The following is a 24,502-nucleotide window of genomic DNA, read 5'->3' on the forward strand; positions in this document are numbered from 1 at the left end:
GGATAAGAGAGATGGTGGAGGAGCAGGACCACTGCCCCACCCAGCCTTCCAGGTTGCCCTGGGAGCAGCTGCAGACAACATTCTTCTGGTAACATCACAAATGCATAGAGAAATGTGTGGGTGTTAGCTGGGAATCTTTTGCTGTCTGAACTTCTCTCCAGTGGGCTGTAAGGCTTCTCCTGCAGTGACAGAAGGGAGGTCTTCTCCCCTTCCATCGTGTGTGATGGCAAGTCATTCTGCATTCAGGTTTTCTGAGATCAGCTGATGACTTGGCTCGATCTGTTCTGATTTTTCTTAAAGATCTGCCAAATGAGGGAGGGTCTGAAATCTGCAGATTTGGTAAACAGTAAAGCAGGAGCTTGAAGGCAAGTGTACTTGATGATAAACAGATGAAATCATCTGGGAAAATAGAAAGGCATGAAGAATGAATGCAAAACACTGCACTACAGCTCCAGCAATCAACGGTGATAACCAGAAAGTGGACAACCAGCAACAGGTCATTAGAAAAGGAGCTGGACATTATAGTGGTTGGCAAAGAGAATGTGTTACGCTGCTATGAAAAAGGCAAAGCAGTACTGGAGCCTGCAGGAGATGTGAAATGATCCTTCTGCTCTACTCCACTCTTTAAAGGTCTCAGCTGAAGCTCTGTAAGGAGTTTCGAGCTGTGCACAGGGAGGCATGTGTGAGCGTGTGTGCAGAGGGGAGCAGCAAGATATATCAGAAGGCACACAACAGATTAAAATAATCAGGTCTGTTTATTCTGAAGCAGACTAAAGTGCCAAATGCCAGAAAGATGAGTGGGAATAACCAGACCATGATGGATGGGACTGAAGAAGTGATTTATTTTGTAACAAGAAAGAGGCGGGTTAGACATTAGAAGAAAACCTCTCCATTAGCAGTGGTGAAGCACTAGAACAGCTTTTCTGGGAAAGCTGTGAATTTCTTACTGCTAGCTTCTAAGGGTTTTCACTCACATCTGTCAGGAATTGCATATGTAAAGTTGATCTTGCCATTTTCTTGGCTGTACCACAATGTACAGCAGCTGTCTGTGGGCATATGTAATAACGTCACAGTGATGAAAAGGGGTTTTGAAAAGTAGAGGAACTTCACTTCTTAGCAAAAATGTAATATAAGCAATGGAGTTCAACACCATCACCTATAGGAACCAAATATCTAGGGACCTCTGACAACATCTGCTCTGTTATAAACACTATATATACTACTTTTTGCATAATTGCATAAAAAATCTGATCTCCAGCTTTTACTAATCCCAGGAGTTCTGGAGTTGGAAAGTTTTGCATTGCCTTTCAAATGGAGTTTTGTGTAACATCAAGCTAAGAACATTTTGAATTGTTATTTTGGGTTTTTTTGAATCTTCATGTTTCTAAAACACATGGAAATAAGACACATGGAAATGAGCAGGGGAGCTGCTTATTTTTTATTTTTTATTTCCTATTTTCTTTTAATACTGGGTGAGATATACATTTCAGTTGTTCAACTCCTAAATCACACAGAATCACTTCGGTGATGAAAATGCCGTCCTATCCCTGAGGCATCAGGTTCTTCCTTTCACCTGGCCCTTCCTTCCACAGCAGTGCTGTGACACTTTCCCTCCTTAGCTCTCTCTGTTTTCCAGTTTCCAGCCTTTTATAGCTGAGACACAGGTCTGTGATGTAACAGAAATCAAAGGGGTTGTAATGAGATATCTGAAGGAGAGTAGTGGAATCGACTTTTAAATCATTGGTTTAATGTCTATGCAAATTAAAATTGTTTGCAATACATAAGGCTTGTTATTGTTTGTTCTTTCTTCTGGCTTAGAAGAATTCAGCACCATTAAAAGTGTGTCACATTTTTTAGGCCCAAAAGTGTGGAGCAGCTTTTAATGGGAAAGAACATGTTTTTTGAAAACTAGAAAACTGAGCAGTGAAATAAATTGAGCCTCAAAAAGTGATTGAAATCTCCAAGTCAGGATACAAAAGGCATCGAAAGACTTATGAAGTCTGACAGAATCTGTTTAGTTTGAGGTGTCTTTCATTTTGCATCAGGGCTTACATTTTTAAAAACCAGAAGAAAGCATTGCTGTCAGGTGGAGCGGGTTTGAAAGCAGGCTGCTGCTCATGAAAGCCTGAAATTGTGCACAACTCCAGATAATGCGTCTTCAGCAGATAACTGAAATAATACATTTCCTAAATTGGCTGCATTAAGCAATTACTGATACTGTAGTGGAAACCATATAATTTTCTTCCTTCCTTGTAGCCTCAGCGCCGTGTCACGTTTCACCTACCAGATGGCTCCCAGGAAAGCTGCAGTGACAGTGGGCTTGGAGACCACGAACCCACGAGCGGTGCTAGCACATCGCACCCTCTGCCCCTCGGCTTCCCCCAGGAGGAGTACTATGAGCAAGCTTCACCCAACAGCCGGACAGAAGGAGATGGCAACTCGGACCCGGAGTCCAGTAAGTGATGAACTCTGGTCATCTCAGTTGTTAAATCATTTGAGTATCAAAAGTGAGCTTCTCATTCAAAGAATTATTAAAACCAAACATTGATTTTAATATGGCCAACAACACCCCATATTTCTAAAAATGTGAAGTCTGACTGCTGAAAGTAAAACACTCTTGAGCTGTACAGAGTTTGTGGATAACCTGGTATTTTTATAGATCTGCTGTGCTATACACAGAGGAGCTTTCTGATGAGGTTAACACTGTTGCCCTTACAGTCATAAATACTGTGCTTAGAGACTTTATGGTTTTTAATGTGTTTCCCTACCCAACGCTACTGCACGTTGTAGTTTGTTTTAACGGGAAGGACTTCTGGATGATGAGTAGATCTGTAACGACACTGCAGTCTCCAGAAATGAGGTTTTCTTGATTTCTCTTTTGAGAGCAGCTACGGCATGTAGTAATACTAATCTCCAAAAAGTTTGTCATCTAGTTTCTGCAGTTATCACCGTCTTCTCATGACACTGAAAACAGTGAAACAAAATCAATATGAGCTCAGGACCATGCTAAAGCTATGGATACCGGCTGGTTTTGCTTTCCCTACTGTGATGTGACAGCCAGTTGGAGACTCCGCTGTACTTTAGTTAACTGTTAATTGTCCAGGGGCTCTTTATCTGGATTAAATTGAACTGTGCCATTGATGAAGAGATACCTGAATGTGTGAAAGCCTCTAAGGGCTTGTTAGCAGCCTAATAAGTGATGTGAAAATACATCTGTTCTGGGCAAAACTTGGCCCGAAAGGTGTATTTCAGCTGCTTTAGTGTGTCATGATGAATGAATTATTAAGTCCTATGCACTTGAAATAGCTCTGGGTGAGAAGGTACTTACATCTTTGCACTGGCAAATACAGCATCCAGCAGAGAACATTACCTCTGACTGGTAATGGCTGACACATTCAGCCTGGCTATTGAAAATCACCTTGCTGCCTTTGCCTTGTGCTGCCTGAGACTGGAGTCTTGAGGTGCTTGTCTGAAGGGATGAGGTCCATTCTCTTTTTCTTGGAGCTCAAAAGCTATTAACTGGGGAGCCTCAGTTTCAGACTTTAAAAAATTGTAGTTACATGGTTCCTGAAATGCCAGAATGTTGCATTTTTTTCTGAGCTGGTAGACAGCTGACAAGAACCATCAGAGGTTTTGGATGTTGGGTTAAAAACATTATTCATTGTTTGCTTTTGTTTGTGTATATATATTCAAGGCTGTATTATACCCTTAAGAATAGTCTAGGCAGTCAAACTGAATTCTTTACACAATGACACTCTAAAGGTCTACAGACAAACCCCAGACAAAGAAAGTATCAAGTTATATGTGTATCGTTTGCTGCTTTTGCTATGCATACTCATGATCTGAACTTGTTTGCCAGCTCTCTTTTGTTATCTGTAACTCTGATATTTATGCTTTGCTGAAGTAAGCATGATGTACATGAAATGAGCATTTGGGTCCTCTCATGCAGAAAGCATGGGACAGGACCTGGTATGAGGAGGTGTAAAACAGGCCTGTGAATCCTGTCTTGCCTTTAGAAATAGGCTCAGTGCTTTTTGAGCTCAGTTTTTGCAATTGCAGAACTATGGATGATGACTCTTCTAGAATGTTGCCCTAAAAGCAATACAGCTCTGACATCTGAATATCATTGACACATAACAGTGTAGAGAATAAGCAGATGTCTGATGTCTTTTCAAGTGTGAAGTTGAAAAAAGTTTCATCACCTGTCTTAATTACCTGCCACTTCAGTTTTAAACCCAACATCACAGTTTAATTAGCATTTATGTTATGTGAAGATTTTTTGCTGTTCTAACTTGTATCTTATTGAAACAGTTTAATTGACACAATACAGTGTGATGCTTACAGTGTGGAGAGCACAGGTTGCAGTCCTTTTTGGTGTTTTATGCTTATATTAACGGCAGCATCTAGTGGCAGAAAAAGAGCAGATATAAATAGATGTTGGTATATGCTCTTATACATCTAAATAAAAAAGAGGGGGAAGACCCACAGCATATTTTTGTTCATATTGTTGCTGCAAAGTGACTTTCTGTAGGTAAGGTACCAATGTATCTTGTGTGCTGATATCATTCAGCTTGAGCTTCATTTTGTTCATTTGTGCATGCATGACAGTTAATAGTGAAAACCATTCTAAATTGGTAGTTTTCTCTACAAACATGCTGCTAGTTCCTCTGATTGTTGCTTTTTTCATCTAATTTGGAGTGGCATGATATATTCAAAGTATCTTTATTTTTGTTTCATGGACCAAAATGTTAATGTGAAAAGAGAAAGAAATATATGATCGGATAATCTGAGTAGAATTCATATAACAGAATAAGCATGGACTTCATTGTCTCTCAATATCTTTAATATCTGACATGTATTAATCTGAAACTTTGTCTAAAGCATTGACTGATTAATCATCTAATGGTAATCTAGTTCAACTTTGCCTACAAAGGAGACATAGAGTTGGCCTGAAACAACTTCTGTAACATCTATAGCCTACTAAGATGTTAAGTAGCTTGTGAAAACTGATGACAGATGCCACATCACTCAGAGATATATTCAAGTGTTTTCTCCCTTTTTTTGCTTGAATACAGTTCCTTGGTTTTCTTTGTTTCTCTAATAGTGGAAATTGTTGTGTTTTGGAAACTTCCCATTTATTAGCAATAGCAAAGTATGTATTACACAACACTGCAAAACATGACCACAACTTAAAATAAAAAAATCTGAGAAATACTGGTGAAAGGAAGCCTTACAAATTAGTATCCAATATAGGAGTGAAGCAAGGGGGGAAAGAATGACTGTAAAAGCATTGTGGCTAGAAAACTATGAGGAATTTCTATGCACACCTTTAAAATTAGTTGACTGTACTAATTAAAATTAGAAATAGGCTATTTAAAATGATTTGTCTTCTCTTACTTTAGTTGTCTTCTCAAAAAAAGCATAATGTGCAGTGTGGTAGGTGCATCATAAGGAAGAGATGCCAGTAAGCTGTCACACTAAGTAAATACTAATATAAAAATGTATGTATATGTAGGTTTGTAGAGAACATTATCCTTAAGTAACAGCACTAATGTGTGTGGTATTCATACATTTTCTGTTCATAAATTGCTCAAGCTGATAAAGATGCTCTAATAAATCCCTATGCTAAGGATTCGTAGTGGCTGTAAGCAGTAAGGTAGATGAAAGGGAGTAGAAAGGTTAAATGTTATGCTTGGTTATTTAATTCATGTGACATATTAATGACAAATGTTCATGCTTCACCTGCTTTTATAGCCTTATCCAAATAATCTGGGGTGTTCCCCCCCCCCCCCCCGAGAATAAATACTTTTCTTACTTATTTGGAGAAGGTGGAATATGCCCAGTTCACCTAAAAAAATTGGGCAGAGTAAGAGGAATATGATTGCAACTTAAGGGAAAGCAAAAACAACAAAACCCCCAAACAAACAATAAAAAAAGCCAAACAGAAACCCAGAAATCTGAAATTAAATAATTGTAATTATGTTGTATAAATAAAATGAAAGTATCAACAAAGCTGGTTGAAACTTAAAGGAGGGGTTAATGAGGCAAATCACACTGAGATGTCAGGTGTTTTAAGAGGAAAAGGCTGGCCTCTTAGGGAGAGGGGTCTCCATAAGGATATTTAACATGAATTAGCGGGTAATAAGCAAAGAAAGTTGTCTTGAACATCAGAAGGTGTAGAGCTAAGGAAGGAATGCCAAAAGGTGAGCTGATAGGCACTGTAATTTCATGGTTGCTCTGAGCTGCTGTTGCTAGAGGCATCTATGGCTGCTTGTATGGATCTCCTAATCACTCTTTCTCCTGTGACAGTACAAGCAATTGTAGAGCTGCTTGGATGAACTGGGTAGAAGAATTCATCTGGGTTCAACCTGATCTAAGGGGGAAAAGTTATTTGTAAACAAATCAGTTTCCCAGTTCTATTTGTTACATGGCACACTGCTTGTGGGCAGCAAATGAGGGAAAGAGTAGCTGCTGCAAAGCTTATGCCGGCTTTAAGTGATCATCAGACTTCAAGAGAATTAGTCTTAAGAAGAATTAAGGCTCTAATCTATGGTATTTGGCCACATAAGAAGGAGGTTTGCAGCAAGGATGACATCTGTTCATGATTAAAGATAGTGTATTTCTTCTCCAAAATTAAAAGAACACTTTCACCTTGCCTTAATTTTTGATAAGGATGATGTTGATGAGAGCAAAGACAGGCTGATGAAGAATGATGATAATGGAAGTAAAAGTCAGAGTAGGTTCAGTGCAGTCATGTGGAGGAGAGGAGATAATCTTCCTCCCAGGATATCAAAACTGATAGTGTTTTCCTTATTTTTCTGTAATTCTAAGAGACGAGGTGTCAAGGAAAAAGAAGTACTTAGGCTTTGCCACTGGAAAACATTTACCAGAATGATAGATACATTCAAAGATAAAACTATAAATATATGCTAGGCTTCACAAGAATAGTACCAGATTAGCTCTATTATCTCACGTCAATGACATGTATTTTTAATATTGGGTAATACGTTTATAGTTAGTCTATATAGATTTAAGAACTAATAACTATTATTATGACATTAAGGTGGAGCATTAGAAATTAAGAAGGAAAAGACACAGATGAATACAAGAATGGAAAGATCTTCATCATTATCTTCATTAATGAGTTTGGCATTAAAAGCAGGAACGTGTCAATGAAATATTCTGCTATCTCAAAGCCAAGCATCACTGAAAATAGAGGAGGAGGTGTGTATGACACAAGAATTGGATTTTGTTAAGGATTTGGAGTAATAGCAGCGGGATGAAATCTAATAGTTGGGAGTCTTTCTTACAGGAATGGGTGTAACTAGTATATAAATCACCAGCTGAAAATGACATAAAGAAAAAAACAACTGAGTATTACAAAGATAAACTATAAATCACCAGCAGCTAATGTGATTGTGGAAAAATCCTGGCTTACTCCTAGCACAGGGGGAAAAAAAAAAAGAGGAAAAAACCCCAAGACGCTGATGATACCACAACTAGCCTATTACAAATAGTGTTGGCTTCCCACATAAAAGGAAGGTGAACTCATGGGAGTACCAGGCATAAAGAAATATTATTAATCACAAGGGAACGGAATGCCTGCATACAGAATAAGGAATTAATATTGGCTTGTTAAACTGCAAGGTAAAAGCTAGCTGGGGATTAGGACCACTCTCAAGTAAGAGCAGAGAATGGGGGCCAACATAAAGCACTGGGTTGCTTCACAGGCAAATGAACTGGTGCTGTCTGTAAACTAGCCAAGGCCAGAAAGTTTTAGGGATTTCAAACAAGATCAGTGAGGAAGCATATAAGCAGGGAATGAGACTGCAATCTGGTTTGAAAAAGAAGCTTGATAAATTTATGAGAGGGTAAATAAATTGCCCTCTGTAATAGAAGCAAATCTAGTCTGTGATCTAAGAGGACCCTTTTCTGTCTTCTAATATAAAAGCTGGCAGTGAGGATGTTTGCTGAGTTTCAGTGCTGTGTTACCCCTTGACTTCCAGTTCCAGCCCCAGGCTGGACACTGGGCTGGCTGCATCACCCAGCCAGGAGCTTTGCCCTGCTGCTGCTGATCGCTAATGCTGGCAGGGAGTCGCACTGGCAGCCTGGACTGTCTCAGGCACCATGAGAGGCTTTCCTTAATGACGGCTTGCAGGGTCCTGTAAATCTCGTTGATGTTGTTGTGGAGAAGAAAGGGTCAGTGCTGCACGCTGATGGCAGACAGCTGAAGGTAGGGAGCTTGCTCTCCCTGGGGAAAGCGGCTGCAGTTTTTGCCATGCTGACTTGTCTGATAATCAGAAACTCCGCAGTTGCTGAAATGCACTCTTTAAACATCATCAGTAAGACAGCTCTAGCAGCTGGGCTTCAGCCCTCATGCTGGAGCACAAGGAAAAGGAAAACTATGAAGTTTTAAGTATCTTGTTCCCTGTCTGGAAACTGGGGCTAGGTGTGCTTGCCAGAGATAGGAGGGTTTTTTTTTTAAATAGCCATTTCGTTTTTTAAATCCCTGTGTGCTTTCAGTTCCAGAATAAGGTTAAAATGGAACAGTAATATTTTAGTTCTGTTGTTGCTGAGTTATAAACACACTATAGCAGTTATGTCTAATTTAAGTAAAAAAGGAAGACACTGTCATTAGTTAAAGATAATAAATCTTGGGCTAAAATACATCCCAGTCTACCACATCTACCCACTGGGTCCTTTTACTTCTACTGTATTGGGTTTTTCTATCCCCACGGATGAACACTAATAATTAATTCAGAAAGTGCTCAGGTAATTAATCTTTCTGAGGCAATAGAGTTTGATTGATCTTCTACCTTTAATCAAATTAGCTTGTACGTAGGTGGGAGAGTGTAATGGCTGACTGCGGTACTGTACCACTTTGTGAAATGCCAACCTTTCTGATGACCTCCTGAGAGCACGCCTGTGAATCACAGATATATAAACCACCACAGCAATCATTAAGCGGCTGTTTGATTTAAAAGATGGGGGAACTGGCAGAGATCAAAACCAGAATGTTCTCAACATTCACATTATAGAGTACATCTCCTTTAGAAGTGCAACTTTATATCTGCATGGCATATGTTTGAGGGCATTGAATGTCACAGGGCTGACAACTGTGTGGATTTTCCAGATGTTTTAGCTATCTGTTTCTAAAATAAAATAACTTTCTACTCGTAAGCAGAATGAAGCAAGCCAACAGACACTGCTATAAAATAAAACAAATCATTATGATATTCTTGATTTGTTGATAACTGGAGGTTGGAGAAGGGGGAAGAGGTCATGCTGGAGAGGTGAATTTACAATGATACAGATGAGTGGCTTTTGCAAGCGGATTTTCACTTGTACCTAAGAGGATACAGATTGCATATTCAGAAATAATTCCATGACTTGGTAATTTGATCCCTGAGTGCCTGACTTAAGAGTTATTAAGGCAGCTGACACACAGGGGCAAAACTGGACAAAGCAAATTACATGTAAAAATGCAAAAGCAAAAAGATTGTGCAAGTCGGACCCTATCAGTCAAACACAGCACTGCAAACACAGACTCTGAGTTTGAAAATCCTATACTTCCTGTGAATAAGGAGCACTCTATAAATTCTTCTAAAAGTAAATTTTAGATGGGGGAGACCTTATCACCATGCCCTAGTATTTAAAAGGTATCTGCAAAGAAGACAGAGACTCCCTTTTTACAAGGAGTCACATGGAAACAGGGGGCAATAATGGGAACGAGTTACTCCTGGGGAGATTCCCTGTGGACACAAGAGGAAAATGTGTCACAGTGAGAACAACCAGCCCCTGGAATAATCTCCTCAGGGGAGTTGTGGATTGTCCTACATTGGATACTTTCAAGATTCAGCTGGACAGGGTGCTGTGCCACCTTGTCTAGACTGTGCTTTTACCAAAAAGCGTTAGACCAAGTGATCTTTGAGGTGCCTTCCAACCTGGTTGGTACTTACGATTCTGTGATTCTATGATTTATTGTTGATACCAGAGTATGATGCCTTAATGTATATTTTCTACTGTTTAAATACAAGTAAGATAAAAGCAAATGTTCTGAAATGCGCCATATATTTTCATGTAAAATCAATGGGGATTGATAGGGAAAATCACTGGGGAATATCTGTTGGATTTTGTAGGGTACATACTGGGATGAAGTAATTCAGGCAATAATAACATGTTTGTGAAAGCTATCTAATGTTCTTCTTGACTGAGGTTTATAATGGAAGTTTCTCTGTCTAAAAAGATTAGAAAGAATAGCTCCACCTTGCAGTTTAGAAATCAGTCATCTCTTGCGAAATAATAAGGACGGCTTTAAAGTGTTTGTTTTGGGGTTTTTTTTAATAATAAATGAGATCTGACATCTAGAAACAGTGATTTAGTGGGAGATGTTCTGTGATATATATTTATGTTATCACTTAAGCTGACATGGTAATGGATAATCCTATTTTTTTCTTTTCTGAGGTTTATGAGAGTTTTAAAATATATTGCTATAACAAGCAGCCTGGTGGGGCCGAGGTGGACAGAGCACAAATTTCTTCCCTTTTTCAAACTCCTTTTAGATCTGACTAGCTGTCATATCTGCAGTAAAATTGGGCCTGAAGTTTAGCTGGGTAAATGGAATCTAATTTGGAGCACCCTGTATCCAGGAGTGTATTAGGGCTTTGATGGTTATGATACCTTGAAAAGTCACAAAGGGCACAGATTAAAACAGAAAGTTTATCTGAAGCATATGAAAGCTGAAGTCATTGATAGAGTTCGCTTCTGGTGACAGCTTTGAAGATGAGTGTATCCTTCCTATCTTAAATCCAGTTATGGATGAGATAGAAGTTTATCACAAGGAAGCAGACCTCTGCAAGCAAAGCAATCCCTTATCTTGTCCACCGGGTTTGCACATGACAAGTGTGAAGACTGGGCACAAGTGAAGGGCGGCGGTGGGAGCCTGGGGTGGCAAAGTCATCCTGCTCCAGCAAGGCTCCCATCACAGAGAGTGATGACCGGTTCTTGACAATGGGTCTTTCTTTGCTTCTGATCTTTATTAAGCCACCCACCCAGTAAGATAAAGTTCATATGATGTTTGTGTTTCGGTTACTTACAAGCCATGAATTCATTTTATGTCTTGTCTCTGGCTCTCTTACTTTGTCTCACTTTTTAACTTTTTTCTTACTTTAAAAATAGGAAACTGCAGATGATGCAATTTCTTTTCTTTTTTTTCAAGTCAGGCTAATCAGTGGCACTGGGAGGAGATCTCAGCAACATGAAATATTAAGCTGCTTGTTAGCTTCTGTTCCTGTTTTAAAAACAGAAATACGGCAGAAAGGATGAAAAGGTTTTTGTATGTTTTATTCAATTTAAACTGTGTGGAAAATTGTGTGATTATTATTTCAGTTGAAGCATCATAATTTATTATTTGATTTCACTCTGATTAATGAACGATATATCATGAAATATATTTAATGACTGTCTGCAGCTACCATTCTGTTTTAGAAATTAAACAGAAGAATTCTATTTATTGAACAAAAAAGATTCCTAATTGACAGTGCACTCAAAGTCACATTTGCTGAGTCAAATCCGATCAACACAATAAATCTAGTGATTGTTGTCCTTTTTTGTGTAGAGATAAGGTCATACTTTAATCTGATCTTTTCCTTCTTAATTGGACTTTTGGTAGGGAAATAGGATCCAATCTTGAGATACGCATTAGGAGCAACTAGAATTTTTGTTCCAAAAGTCTTGTGTGTATCCATATATTCTTGAATACGGGAGATGTTTTTTGCTTTTACTCTGACTATCTTTTAGTCTTTTGGAAAAGCAGCGTGTTTTTAATAAGCTGCTCTTTCTGTGATTTTTGAGTCTGCACTGTGATCCTTTTATTTTCTGGTTAGTTTTCAAAGCTCAGTTTTACAGCAGTCAGGTCAAGGGAAGGCTCAAAAACCTTTGCACAGGCTGTGCACCAGGGGAATGCAGGGTTGGTGTCCTTGGTACATGCTGTTGATCCTAATGCCTGTTTTTCTTGAAACCTACTGGTCACTGATAACGATAGACACATTCTGAAGAATAAAGCAGATTTGTCTGGGTTGAGCTGGAGAAACCTAGGCAAAATATTTATGATGATACTGTTGGATTTATATTACATCAGAGGCTGAGATTCTCACCTTAGTGTTAGATACCAATAATAACATTGCTGCTTTCTAGTTAGTGGCAGGATTTTGTATGGTTTGTGTTTTATTCAGAACGTTGTGTGATTCAGTACTTCTGTTATGAAACCAAGTAACAGTCTAATTGTTCTTAAGAGTTTTCAGGGTTAACTTTGCACATTGCTGGTTTCAGCAATGCCCGTAGCTCCTATCTCATGTATCCCTTTCACAATTTTCGTGTTGCTCTTACCCTGTCTTGGTTATTTGTACATATCCATTCCCATGTTTCCATTTGAATTATCTGGTAAAATCCCTGGATTACAGACAGAAATTTTGCTGTTTGTGGGGCTCTTAATGCAATGGGGCTGCTATGCTGATTTTATGCTCACAGTAGAATTGTAGTAAAAATCATCCATAGTACTTGCATAGCAGAAGTACTGCAGATCTATACAAATACCATGCAGTACTAGCAATGCTTTTAAGTGCCTGTGAGGTCTTTTTATTTTCATTTCATCCTTCAAAAATAGATGTTACCTTGTCTTGTATCGGATTCCTGAAGGTCAATCACACTGTTAATGATGATGTGAATTGGGTAACTGGTCATGAGGTGAAAAGGCGGGAGCAGCAGCATCATGCTGGTTAGTCTGCAGAGTTGCCCAACTGATCAACGGCTTCAGAGAGGTTCTCACAGTAAGAAGTTATTTTAACCTGTACTGTCTAGCAAATACTCACCTGTCTGTGCATGTTAGTAACTCGAATTTGCTGACTATATTTAACAAATGCTTTTGTGTTCCTCAGGTTTGTGTTATCTCTGTCAGGGTGCATAACACTGCTGCATCCTGAATAGCTTGTCTTAGATGGGACAATAGGATGGGATAGTGAGATGGAGCAGGAGTTAACAGCATCTTCCCTTTTGCCTCCTTTGTGCTTAAAAATGCATTGTTTTCTGATGTGCCTTGCTGCCAAGCAGCACTGTTGCAATGCTTGTCCCTGCAATGCTTAAAGCTCTACTTAAAGCCTTCGTGCATCAAATTAAAATCCTCTCTAAATAATAATAGGAAGCAACTACCAATCGAGCTCAAATGCTGTTTTGAGGATATGGACATAGCTAGCTGATTCTGTACGGTCTAGTATACTGAATTTCCTGTTAACTGAAATAACTGTTTCTTTGAAACATCAAGAAGAACAATGACACTATTTCAATAGTTGTTCTTTTATCTGCTTATCTTGAGTGATGTTTCAAAACCAGTGTCCCAGAAGATGTGTCCTCTATAGGATGAAATGTTATAAAGTCTATCCCTCACCTAATACTTTAAAAGAAAGCAAACATTTCTCTACCAAGAAAGGCTTTACTCATGTCACATACTAATCATACACCGAAGAACTCCTTAGAAAAAGAAAGACAACCTCTGCCTGTCCTCCTTAATAGTAATGCATATAAAGAAAAACAGTGTCAATAAACGGAAATAGGGGTGTGAGAAAAATCACTTAGAAAACTATGAAAGCAAAACTTGTTTTTATCTTATTAGAACTGATATTAAAGCTTTTCTTTATACACACGCTCGTTTTTTTCACTAGGGGTCAAATATCACTGATTACCGATTCTGCTGGGGTGGAGCTGTCATACATCTGTCTCTAAAATTAGCTCATTATTTCCCATTTTGTGTAAAGATCACAAGAATCTTTCTTTTCATCAGCCCCATTATCAGTCAGCATCACTCTGAACCATTCCAGTACCAGAATGTATTCACAGCACTGTGAAAAAAAATGTATGCCAGAGCAGATCTGTAAACAAAGCAGGTCCTTTACTTTTTGTTGCTATGTCCTGTGAAGGGAATCACATTTGGTTATGTCTGTGAGGTCTGAGTTGTTGGATGCTAAATAGGAGTTTAGATGATTAAATTATGATTTCTATGTTTTAAAGAATATTAACAATTAAATAATCAGCTTGGATATTGAACAGTGCAGTTTCCTTTGGCAGATTCTGAATCAAAAGAGGTTTAACTTTTGGGAAAACGATAGGATACTTCCTTCTCAATTTTACTTTATAATTTTATTTATGTCCCCTAAGCTATAGACAGATTCAAGCTATAGAAAGATTTCAGGAGTGCAATGCTATGAATTATTCTGGAATTGGAAAAGGACAATTCTTTCTTATTTGCTTTCTTCCCCCTGAAATCTTCTGATTTTTTGATACAGTGGGGCTATTTCTGTGGGGAAGTTTGTGTCTGGATCATTGTATGACTCGTGGCCCTTAATTTGTGTCAGAATGCAGCAGATTGCCAAATACATGTCACAGCTTTAGAAATGTTATTCTCTGTCATTCTCTAACTGGCACAATGGAAGAAAGCACCAAGGAAAGAGCCATGACATTAGTAGGACTTCCTTTGCTATTGGTACCAGCTAATATAATAGTTAGTAGGGCTCTAACATTAACTGCTCAATAAATCTAATGAGTACACTTGGTTTATTTGAAACTGCCTGCCTCTGTAACAAGAAAGCTGACTCACTAGATCTTAATTCAGTAGGAGATTTTCTGTCTTTAAGCTGAAATGAGGGGTGTACAGTGAGGCCTTTAAGGAGCATTTCCTTTGAGTGTTTGTTTCTGGCAGAGCCCGTGCTGTGACAGGCGTCTTGCAAATCAGAGCTACTCACACACAGCCCCAGCAGTTGAAAGCACAGAGAGGAAGGGAAGGATTCACACTGCATGATGAAAATTGCCAAGGAGACCCCTGTCCACATTGTGATAGGATTTTAGGATTTGTTTTCCCTTTGAAACACACTTATGAAGAAATGTAGTTCTGCTTTGTACATTCATCATTAACCTCTGCTATCAACTTTGCATTTCTAGTCTAATGAGTTCAAGAGAAATTATCATACAAGTAAGCAGATGTTTTCTATTTTGTGTAACACCCATTCTTGCTGAATAAGGAGAAAAGATGATCTATGTAGAGGGACATTAATATTTCTTGTTAAAACATGCTTTGCAGGCTGAAGAAACTCATATACATAATGATAGTCAAAAGTCAGGGAGTAAAAATAGGAATTTGTTAAAAACAGCTGTGCTGCACAACTCTTTGACACGAACAGAGGAATGCATTATCCAGTCAAAATCTGAGAATTTGTTTAAAAGAAACTGTAGCTGCTAATTTTCATCAAGATAGAAGGTTAACAACTCTGTGAAATGGGGGGTTTGCTCTTGTTTCATGACCATGAAAAAATGAAATGATTAACTTTCTGATGGAGCTGCTATTTTTCTCACAGCACAATTCTTTGTAGCATCATACTGTAGTTGCAGTGTATTTTTAATGCTGCCAACCGCAGCAATCATCTTAATGTTCCCTGGGAATCTTTCAAAGAAATGCTGACACCAAATAATAATAATGTTTTAATGCTCTTGCTGTCAGTTATTTTTACTTTTTTTTCCCCAAGGTGATCTTACAGTCATTGCCCCATTGACCAGTGTGAGCACCACGAGTTCAGCCTAGAGAGTCTGTGTGCCGTAGTGCAGCGCTTCCTATGCTGGGCAGCACTGCAGACAGCTCGTGTGATTACCTCGGACGTGCAGACACTGGTTACCCACTGTACTATTCAACTGGAACTGGCATTAACTTAGTAGATTTCTAGTTTATTTGGTTAATGTAGACTGTACGTCAGAAAAGATCTTGGCTTTTTAGCCAAATAATTAGCAAGCTGAATTACAGATAGTCCAATCTATGAACTGAGGAATCAGATCTGGACAGCTGCCTATACTGCAAGGAAAGAAGATAGTTTCTCACCTGCAACACTGATGAAGCTCCAGGACATATAGTACAGTACTATGCTGCATTTATGCTTTAAAAATTGATTACACTCTAAGCATATATTTATGTTACTGTAAGTCACTGTATCTTATTATTTACAGTGACTGAGAAAAACAGTTTTTGACTAGTACTGTACAATTTTGAAATAAGCACATAAACAGAGTAGATGGGGGGGTCATAGAAAGATTTTTCTGGTGGAAGAGCGGGAATTGAAACTGTCACCCAGCCAGGCGCCAGCATTTCTAATTCACAGTCACTCTATCCCTTTCCCCCTAGGAAATGTACTTTAATCCATAACCATTATGCATGCGGAGGTGAGATGTTAAATAGAAAGAATTGCTTTTAAATAATAAGCTTATGACAGTAACCAGCAAGAACAGGGATCTCAGGGTTAAAGATGGCATTCCTTCTTCAACCTAAGCTGCTGTAAAGGAGGAAGGAGATTTAAAAAAAAAGAAGCTGTGAATACTTTGAAATACATGACAAAAAGATTTCTTAAAGCTGGTGTCAGTGTATGTATATCTAACTAAGACGTAGTTGTCTTCCATTGTTATAATACTTGTATGGAGGCAAAATCTTTCTTAGGTCTTTGCTCTATATGTACTTCATTCAAATTGTCATTGTCTTTGTTGCATGTATAACAACTTGTAGAGGGACATGCTTTAATACAGATGGCAACTTTCTTTCCCCTAAGCAGGAGAAGATGGTTCCAGTAAAAGTCTTAATTCAGATGTCCATAGTATCAAATAGAGGAACATAAACAAGCTTTTTTCTCAACAGAAATCCCTTTGAAGCCAAGTGGTTTATTTTTATTCAATTATCAGTGGCATTTCCAGAACTTATTTGAACGTTACACACGTGTGAGCTTCTGTTATGGTTCTGCTCTGAAAAAATCCTTTCTCATAAACACACCTCTTTCCTGCTCAGCATGTGCCTGAGTTCTCCTGGAGGGAAATTAAACACTGTTAACTGGTGACATGAGCTGGACTGCAAAAAAGAGGTCATATATCTGCATAGATATAAAAGGAAAAAATCTTAAGCATTCAGTTTGATTCTATGGGTGACTTTTTTATTTTAGAAAGAGAAGTAGTATAATTTGGTAGATTACCGATACAACTGGAAGAATCTGGCAAAATCTGAACTCCTCAAATACCTCCCTGACTGTCAGAGGACTGTGCAAACCATCTATCTGCTCAGAGCTTGCCTTTGGGTTGTGCACAACTCTGACTCTTAATGTACAAGGAAGAATTTCACGTACTGCAGAGAAAAGCCAGTCTGAGAGGATAGGTGTGTTAAGCTAACAGTAAGAAAACACAGCCCTGTATTGAGCAGACTTCACTGTAAAATTGGTAAGATAAAAACCAAACTAGCTTGGTGAAATAGTAGTTCTATGTCAACTAATTCCTTTTTCCAGAAGAGAACTTCAGTCTAAAAGTGTGATGCCACTTTTCCTTCAAGGTTTGTAAGAATAAGAGTGCTTTCTGTGGAGTCCTTAATGGAACTTGCATTTTTATTTCCAGTGTGTCAGAAATTTGTTTAACTCCTGCCAATGTCAGAAGAAGTCTCAGTTGTAAAATGTATTTGTAAATTACTGGTTTAGAATCTTGAACTTAAAGACCTGGTTTATTTGATGTGAAAATAATTCTAGTTGCATGCGTAAGATATATCATCTGTGACAATAATGTTTCATTGATTGTACTATGTTTGTCTGGGAAAAAAAATCACTAACCCTGACTGAACTAGGCAATTTGCAGTCTTGATTAAATAGAACAGCCAGATGAATGACTGAGAAGAAAAAAGAGCTCTGAAACTATGGACAGAGCAGTACACTCAGGCAGTGCAGCTTTTCTCTTCTTTTTTCTTTTCATGTGCTTCACCTTGATCACCTATTCAGTGTCAAAACGAGGGTTGTGATATGCTTTTCCCCAAACATACTGAGCTTAGCACTAGCTTTCAGCAAGGCCATGATTTCCTAGACAGGATCTTATCTAATTATTTATCTACCACTGAGTAGGTCTCTGGGTTTAGTGGGATTTTGATTAGTCCTGCTCTGCCTGCTGATGGATACGTTTTTCTAGTCTGACTTCTTGTTCCGTATAGTGGCATTGGGATAGAAGTTATACATGACACAGGTTTGTGGGACAGATGCTCTCTGCTTCCAAATACAGTGAAACTGTGGAGCAGTTAATAACAAGAAGCATCAATCCATAAATTGTTACAATTGCTATTTGCAATTATGAATGCTAAGACATAAATTAGGAAACTTTGGGAACCAGTTAAATAGGCACAACCATGGCCAAACTTCACCATGAAATGCAATGAGTAAGCGACTGATCTGCAGCAATGACGTCTATGAATAAATGCATATAAGTTGGACATGAAGGGTGGTTGGGGTAGTGGAGGACATTACTTAGTTTTTGAGCAATGAAGCAAATGGACAAAAGCCCATTGCTAACATACAGGCACATCTAAAACTTGGCTATCGTACTGGAAGATGTTAGGGCTGTGACTCACTGACAAATATGAAGGCTGAATTGTTCATCTACAATGCGCAATAGTAGCTCAGGCACTGATTCTAGGCCGTATTCCCAAGGGACATAGCATACTTTAACTTCAGACCTTTGAATGTATTGCAAAGTTACTGTTGTGGGGTCTTGAGTCCCACTGGAAACTTAAGTGAAAATATTAAGGCTGTTTTTAAAGCATCCAGCAGATACCACATGCTGGAAATACAGTGCATATCCCTTATAAGAAGGTTACCACCCCAAGATCTAGTTAACATGCAGTGAGTGTTCTGTAGACCAGTTTCTCTGAAGTTCTGTGTTCTGGAACTCAGGAAAAAATGTATTGGTTTCAAATAACCTTTTACATTGAGAATTTTCAAATCACTGGATACTACAGAGACAGATTTTTTCCAATCACCAAAAAAAAACCCTACTCCTAGATGTAAATCCAGCACTTTTGATTATTAAAAATTGTTTTGAATTATATTGTATTTTCATCTTAACATTGAAACTTGTTATGTGCTCAGAAAGCTGAACAGTATGTCTGGCTTTAGCCTGTGCTCGTTTATAATGAGCAATTATCTAATGATGATAGTGTTCAGCATGCATGAGAGCTCCTGTAGCAAGATTTGGAATTTTAAGGAAATGCTGTAGATCAAATGATAATGTCTCATTTGTATTCTCTCAGTTCCTAGTTACTATTGCACTTCATAAAGCAACTACAGAAATGGATTGCAAATATGCAACATTTCTATGTGAGATGAGAAAAGGCTCAATGATCCTTAAACAGTCCCAGTAATCTCTTTCACACACCTTACAGTATCATATGATACTGTTCCAAGCAAATCACACATAGTATGATACATGTTTGCCATCCTGTCTAGAAGTGTTAAGAACATTGAAGGCCCTTGTATCGATACTGTTGTCGTAACAGCAGCACAAGTTCTTATGTTATCATATGTTTAATAATGACTCTTTTGTTATAGAAAACCAGAGTGTGTGAGATGGATTAAAGATTATACAGACAGAACATCACTGGGATTGATCGTCACACTATACACTGAGAAACACACTATGGCTAAGTCATGGGTGCTTACCCATATGTTTTACCTGGAAGCTCAGATTCTGTTCCTTGTGGATTATGTGGATAAGGAAGATTGTGGCAGGAGGATAAACTTATTTTCTAATGTTATACTCTGTTCCAAGAGTTACACATATTTAGTACAATCAGGTATTTAAGTTCAAAGTCTTGCAGCAACTACTTTTGATGTCTCTCTATTAAGATGAGTATTTCTCTTCATCTGTAGGTTTGTATTATGGATCTGTCACTGTGATACCTGACAGCAGCTGCTGACAGAGTGGCTTTATTCCCTAGTATTTCCCAAAAACTATGATCTAGAAATTATATGGGTCATATAACATAAAGTGTATAGAACTGTGCTACTTCTTGGACTTTGTATTGCTGTTATGTGGGTTTCAGGGTCTCTTGTCTGTGAGAACCCTCTTTAACTAAAGCCAAAGTTGAAGCAGAAGTGTTCCTTATTGTGGAACAGTTAAATCCATGTATAACTTGCTATGCCATGATATGTTACGGTAGCTTAAATCTCTGAGCATATACAACATTCCCATGGAAGAACTTGATGTCTCGCATTAATGCAGTAGGTATAAGTAATGTGATGCAGGGAAAGGGAAAATGTATGAGTCCAAACCTATGATGCGTTTGCTCTGTATTCTGTTATTTAGTTAATGGCATAGTTCCATAAACAACACAGTGTGTTGCAGATCAGTTCTCTGCTGAGTCAGACACCATTCTTCTAGTGTGCTTTTAAATGTGAAAAATACTTCTTTTTGACATATGAAAGTTTTTTGGTGTAGTTTAATGGTATAGTTGTTCATTCCACAAAGATGGAAGGTTTTACAGGGGTTCTGTATTAAGCCTGACTTATGAGATTATTATTAATATGCCCATGATTTACATTTCGAGTCCTAAGGTTTCAAAGCCAAACATGTAAAAGAGAGTAAAATCAGAATCAAGATTTCTTATATTGTTCTAATTTGGTGTCCTTTGCATATGCTGCATGATATTCAGTTGATCCTTACGTCAAATCTTATTTTCTACAAAATGCTTTGCTTATTTAGTCATAGGATGCACAGTGTGGTTTGAATAAGAAGCCTGCCAATTTTCATTTGAAGTCTTTGATACTGCAATTAGTTGAACCTTATTTAAAGACTAGTGGCCCTCTTGCTCTTCAACACTTCCCTGGTTCTAACAGAGAGAACTGGGGAGCACAGTGGGGATATTTCTGGAGTTAAATGTCTCTGGCTGGTGCTAGCATGGTTGTCAGTGAGTGATCTTTGGGATAACACACAATCTAGTTTTGCTGGTCAGATGAATGGGACTGGAATATGATGATGGAAAGCATTGACACAGGCTGCCCAGGGAAGTGGTTGAGTCACCATCCCTGAAGGCATTTGAAATATATGCAGATGTGGCATGCAAGGATATGGTTTAGTGGCAGACTTGGCAGTGCTAAGTTAGTGTTTGGACTCAATGATCTTTAAGGTCTTTTCCAACCTAAACAGTTCTATGATTCCATGAATTTAGCTGCGTGTTTATGACAAGTCTACAAAGGAGATCTTTATGTCCACTTGGCTAAGCACTGCCTCCAAAGCCACTGTTGGATCTGCCAACTGATGAGACAAGAAAGTATGTCTGATCTTTGCCAACTGGCTGACCAACCAGCACATGTCCTCCAGAGGTTGTACAACCAGGCCAAAAATTAGAAAGGATTGATGAGAATTTGAGGAAGCTGCAATATGTAACTGAAATATTAATTGAGGCATATAGTGCCCCACTTCCTTTCTTGAGTCAGGGTCCCTTTAAAATAAGATGTGGAAATTTAGGAAAAATCTTTTCTACAAAGAACAGCAATGTTAGTGAGATTTCATTAGCAGCTCTTAGTCCCAGTTTCAAAGCATGTATGTGACAGAACTTTCCAATGACATTGAAATGTTTATAGCCAAAATGGAGGGGGGAAATGATAAAAGCTTGAATGGCTGCTTGGAAATGAGAAGCTTTGTAATCCTTTTAAAACTTCTCTGTTTGCAGTGTTAATTAAACAAATAGAAAGCTGTTTAGGAAAATAAAAATGGTTTATAGTCTTAAAATGAATGAACTAGAAATGCAAGTATTCTATTTTTAAAGAGATTTAGGAGTTTTCCATTGACAGTAGACAATAATTTGGCTTGTAATTTCAATATTTTTCACTATGTAGGAGATATGCTTGTGTGTATGCACATATATGAATATTTATCTGCCTTCATAATGTGAACAAATTATCTGTGCATCTACACATACATATATACAGATGCATGCATCTCATATCCCACTGACTCATGGCTCAGTTTTGCCTAATTTGACACTTTATCAAAGAGGCTATCAGGGAGCAGTTCCATGCTTTGTTGGGGAAAGACAGATATGCCCATTGAAGACAGTCTTGTAATTGGAAATAGTAAAGAGCAAAATAGTTTAAAGTCCACCATCGATATAAATGTACAAAGCTGTGCTCACTGTTTAGCTTTTAACCTGCCACGACTGCATTATTGAGTTAGATTACATACTCTGAGTAGTTTCAATGCATTCAGTGGGTCTACCCTAAACGAGCAAAGTTAAGTAGGTGCATAAGTGTTTTCAGGCTTTAGGCTTTACGAGCTTTCATAATTAGTGCTCTAGACAACATTAATTAAAGAGTACTTTAGAAAGAATATGGCTGGTTCAACCTCTCTAGTGGTTTGCATCTTATTCAAGGATCCCAATCAATGCAACACATGGATAATCCACTCAGGAAATGATTCTGTGTTGGTATGATTATAGTTTAATATAATCTGTATGCATCTTTGCAATTGTATATGACAAACATAACTTTATAGGAAGTCATTTTAGTTCAAGGATAATTAAATAAAAGATAGTAAGAATGAAAAGCAGCATATGTTGTCTGGTTTATTATAGATTTCTTGAATATATTATGGTCTATGGCAATCAAATATGATGAAGAGGCAGGATTTTGTGAGGATATTAATATTTCTCTTATTTCCTTCTTTAGCCTTGGGCCAGAGTTAGAATTTGTATCTCACTCATCCTCCTGTTATATAATTGAGGGAGAATTAAAAATAAAACACTGATTAATAGTTGTAAAATTCCTTTATGAACAAAAAGACTTATGGAAATGTTAAATATGACATTATATCTGATTTATTGTGGAAAGGCTGTTTTGGCTGTTATTTTTTTTTCCAGTGCGCATATTATATAATATAGTCTTTTGTCTTCATGAAGCCATCTTACTATCATGTGGCAAATCTTTTGATGTTTGATTGAGAATTATATTTGACAGTATAAGATCCCCTGCAGTAGCTCTACTTAACTCTTAACCAGTTTTAATTTTTCACATTACTTACTTTTTATGCTGCCTTTTCCTCTGATATTGAGATAATATCCAAATGCTGACAAAGAAAATTACTGCATCTTGTACTGATAGAGCTGTAAAGGCACAATAAAGTTTGATGTCTTCCATTTAGCAAGTGTGTCTTGATCAGAAATAGGACTATCACTTAGAACAAATTCTCTTGAAGCCTAAAGCAGGGAGGATATATTACAAAATCACCTGATGGGTCTTTAATCGCCTGACAATTATAAAAGAAACAATCTCTGTCCATTATTGAAAGAGGAACAAAAGACTAAGAATAGAAATAGAGACAGTAACAAACTAAATCATTGAGGGGGTGGAGGTCTCCTGTGCTATCTAAAAAACTCTTACCAGTGTTTAAAGGTGCTCAGCATAAAGGGGAAACGCAGACATTTCCTTGTGCTTCTTTTCATCTGGCTTTGTACTTTAATTGCTCTAACATTAAGAAAATATTGAAAAGTCCCTGGACAATTTGGGTGTCTGCTTGTTTTCCTGTAGTGTTTTCTGTGTGCCTGCGGGGTCTGAGGTGTGGAAACATACCCCAGGCAAGCCTGAAGACTGGCCCGGAGCGCCAGAGAGGAGAACAGCAGCAGTCCTTTGGGTTAAGGGACAGAGTTACCCAAACCCACAGAAACTCAAATCTTCAAAATAGTGATAGAGTTTCTCAAAGGTGGACAGATATAGAATTCTGTAGTTCTGCAAATACTGTTTCTCCATTTTCTTTGAAAGACCAGTTTCTTTACAGTGTGTCATTTCACTCCCTCTCAGCGTTGCTCCTGCGAATTCCACTTAGTTAAATTAAGCTCCACTATAAAATCCTGATTTGGAACGATAATACAATAATTATGGAACAGGTAAGTTTGATTCATCGTTTTTTCCGCTGGCCTCGACTCTGTGCCAGTGACTGCAGATTATAAATACTATTAGTGAATCAGAAATCAGCACAGTGTACTCAAATTTCTTTTCAAATAAGGGCTTTTTTTTCAGCATTCAGGTTCCCCATAGGCTTTTAATCAAGGTTATGGGAAAGTCCATAAACTTTCTGCTGAATATTTAACAAGCTGGAGGTCATAGCAGACATGAGATCCCGAGGACAAATGAAATGAGATTGCAATCAGAAGAGCAGAGGAGACCTCTAGATAAGCAAAGCTTTGTCCACAGATAATATCTAACAGAACAAATACCAGAGTCACGTTTTCAAGATTCTTTTGTGAGACATAATTTTCTCAGTATAAACAGCCATAAAAAAGTGTAAATAGAAGTGTGTGGTTGCATGAGGTTTAGCCACTGAATTTCACTGAAATGATGATTGCAATCCAGTTGAAAAAAATGTAAGAAACAGAAGACATTTCATTATAGTTATAGTCATTGCTTTTTTACTGACCTCAAATCCCAATTCCCTAACACCTTTTAAAAATAAATTCTGTAAACAACCTGTGTTGTACTGAACTGTAATGCCTGTTTATATGTTTTTAGGCACGAAATTTGGCTTGCTCGATCTTTATAACTGAGCTATTTTTAACAGTACAGTTGTCACAATATTTTCCTGTATGCAAACAGGAAAGCAATCTTGCAGAAACTCTTATCCATGCCCA

General features: G+C 38.0%; 1 protein-coding gene across 5 annotated transcripts in view; it reads left to right on the forward strand.

Moving 5' to 3' along the window:
* Nucleotides 1-24,502, forward strand: part of PCDH11X (protocadherin 11 X-linked) — a 488,779-nt gene that overhangs the window by 351,018 nt on the left and 113,259 nt on the right. For 4 of the 5 annotated variants that reach the window (XM_061359684.1, XM_061359685.1, XM_061359682.1 and 1 more), the window contains one exon: nucleotides 2,257-2,455. The exons of the other annotated variant lie outside the window; for it this stretch is intronic. In XM_061359684.1, coding sequence (XP_061215668.1) covers nucleotides 2,257-2,455 — 199 coding nt within the window. The remainder of the gene's footprint in view (nucleotides 1-2,256; nucleotides 2,456-24,502) is intronic. 5 annotated transcript variants of the gene reach the window in all.

This window comes from Neopsephotus bourkii, unplaced genomic scaffold, assembly GCF_033783945.1.
Source record: "Neopsephotus bourkii isolate Nb327-2 ecotype Australia unplaced genomic scaffold, CSIRO-AGI_Nbou_v1 NB_991, whole genome shotgun sequence".
NCBI classification, from domain to species: Eukaryota; Metazoa; Chordata; class Aves; order Psittaciformes; family Psittacidae; genus Neopsephotus; species Neopsephotus bourkii.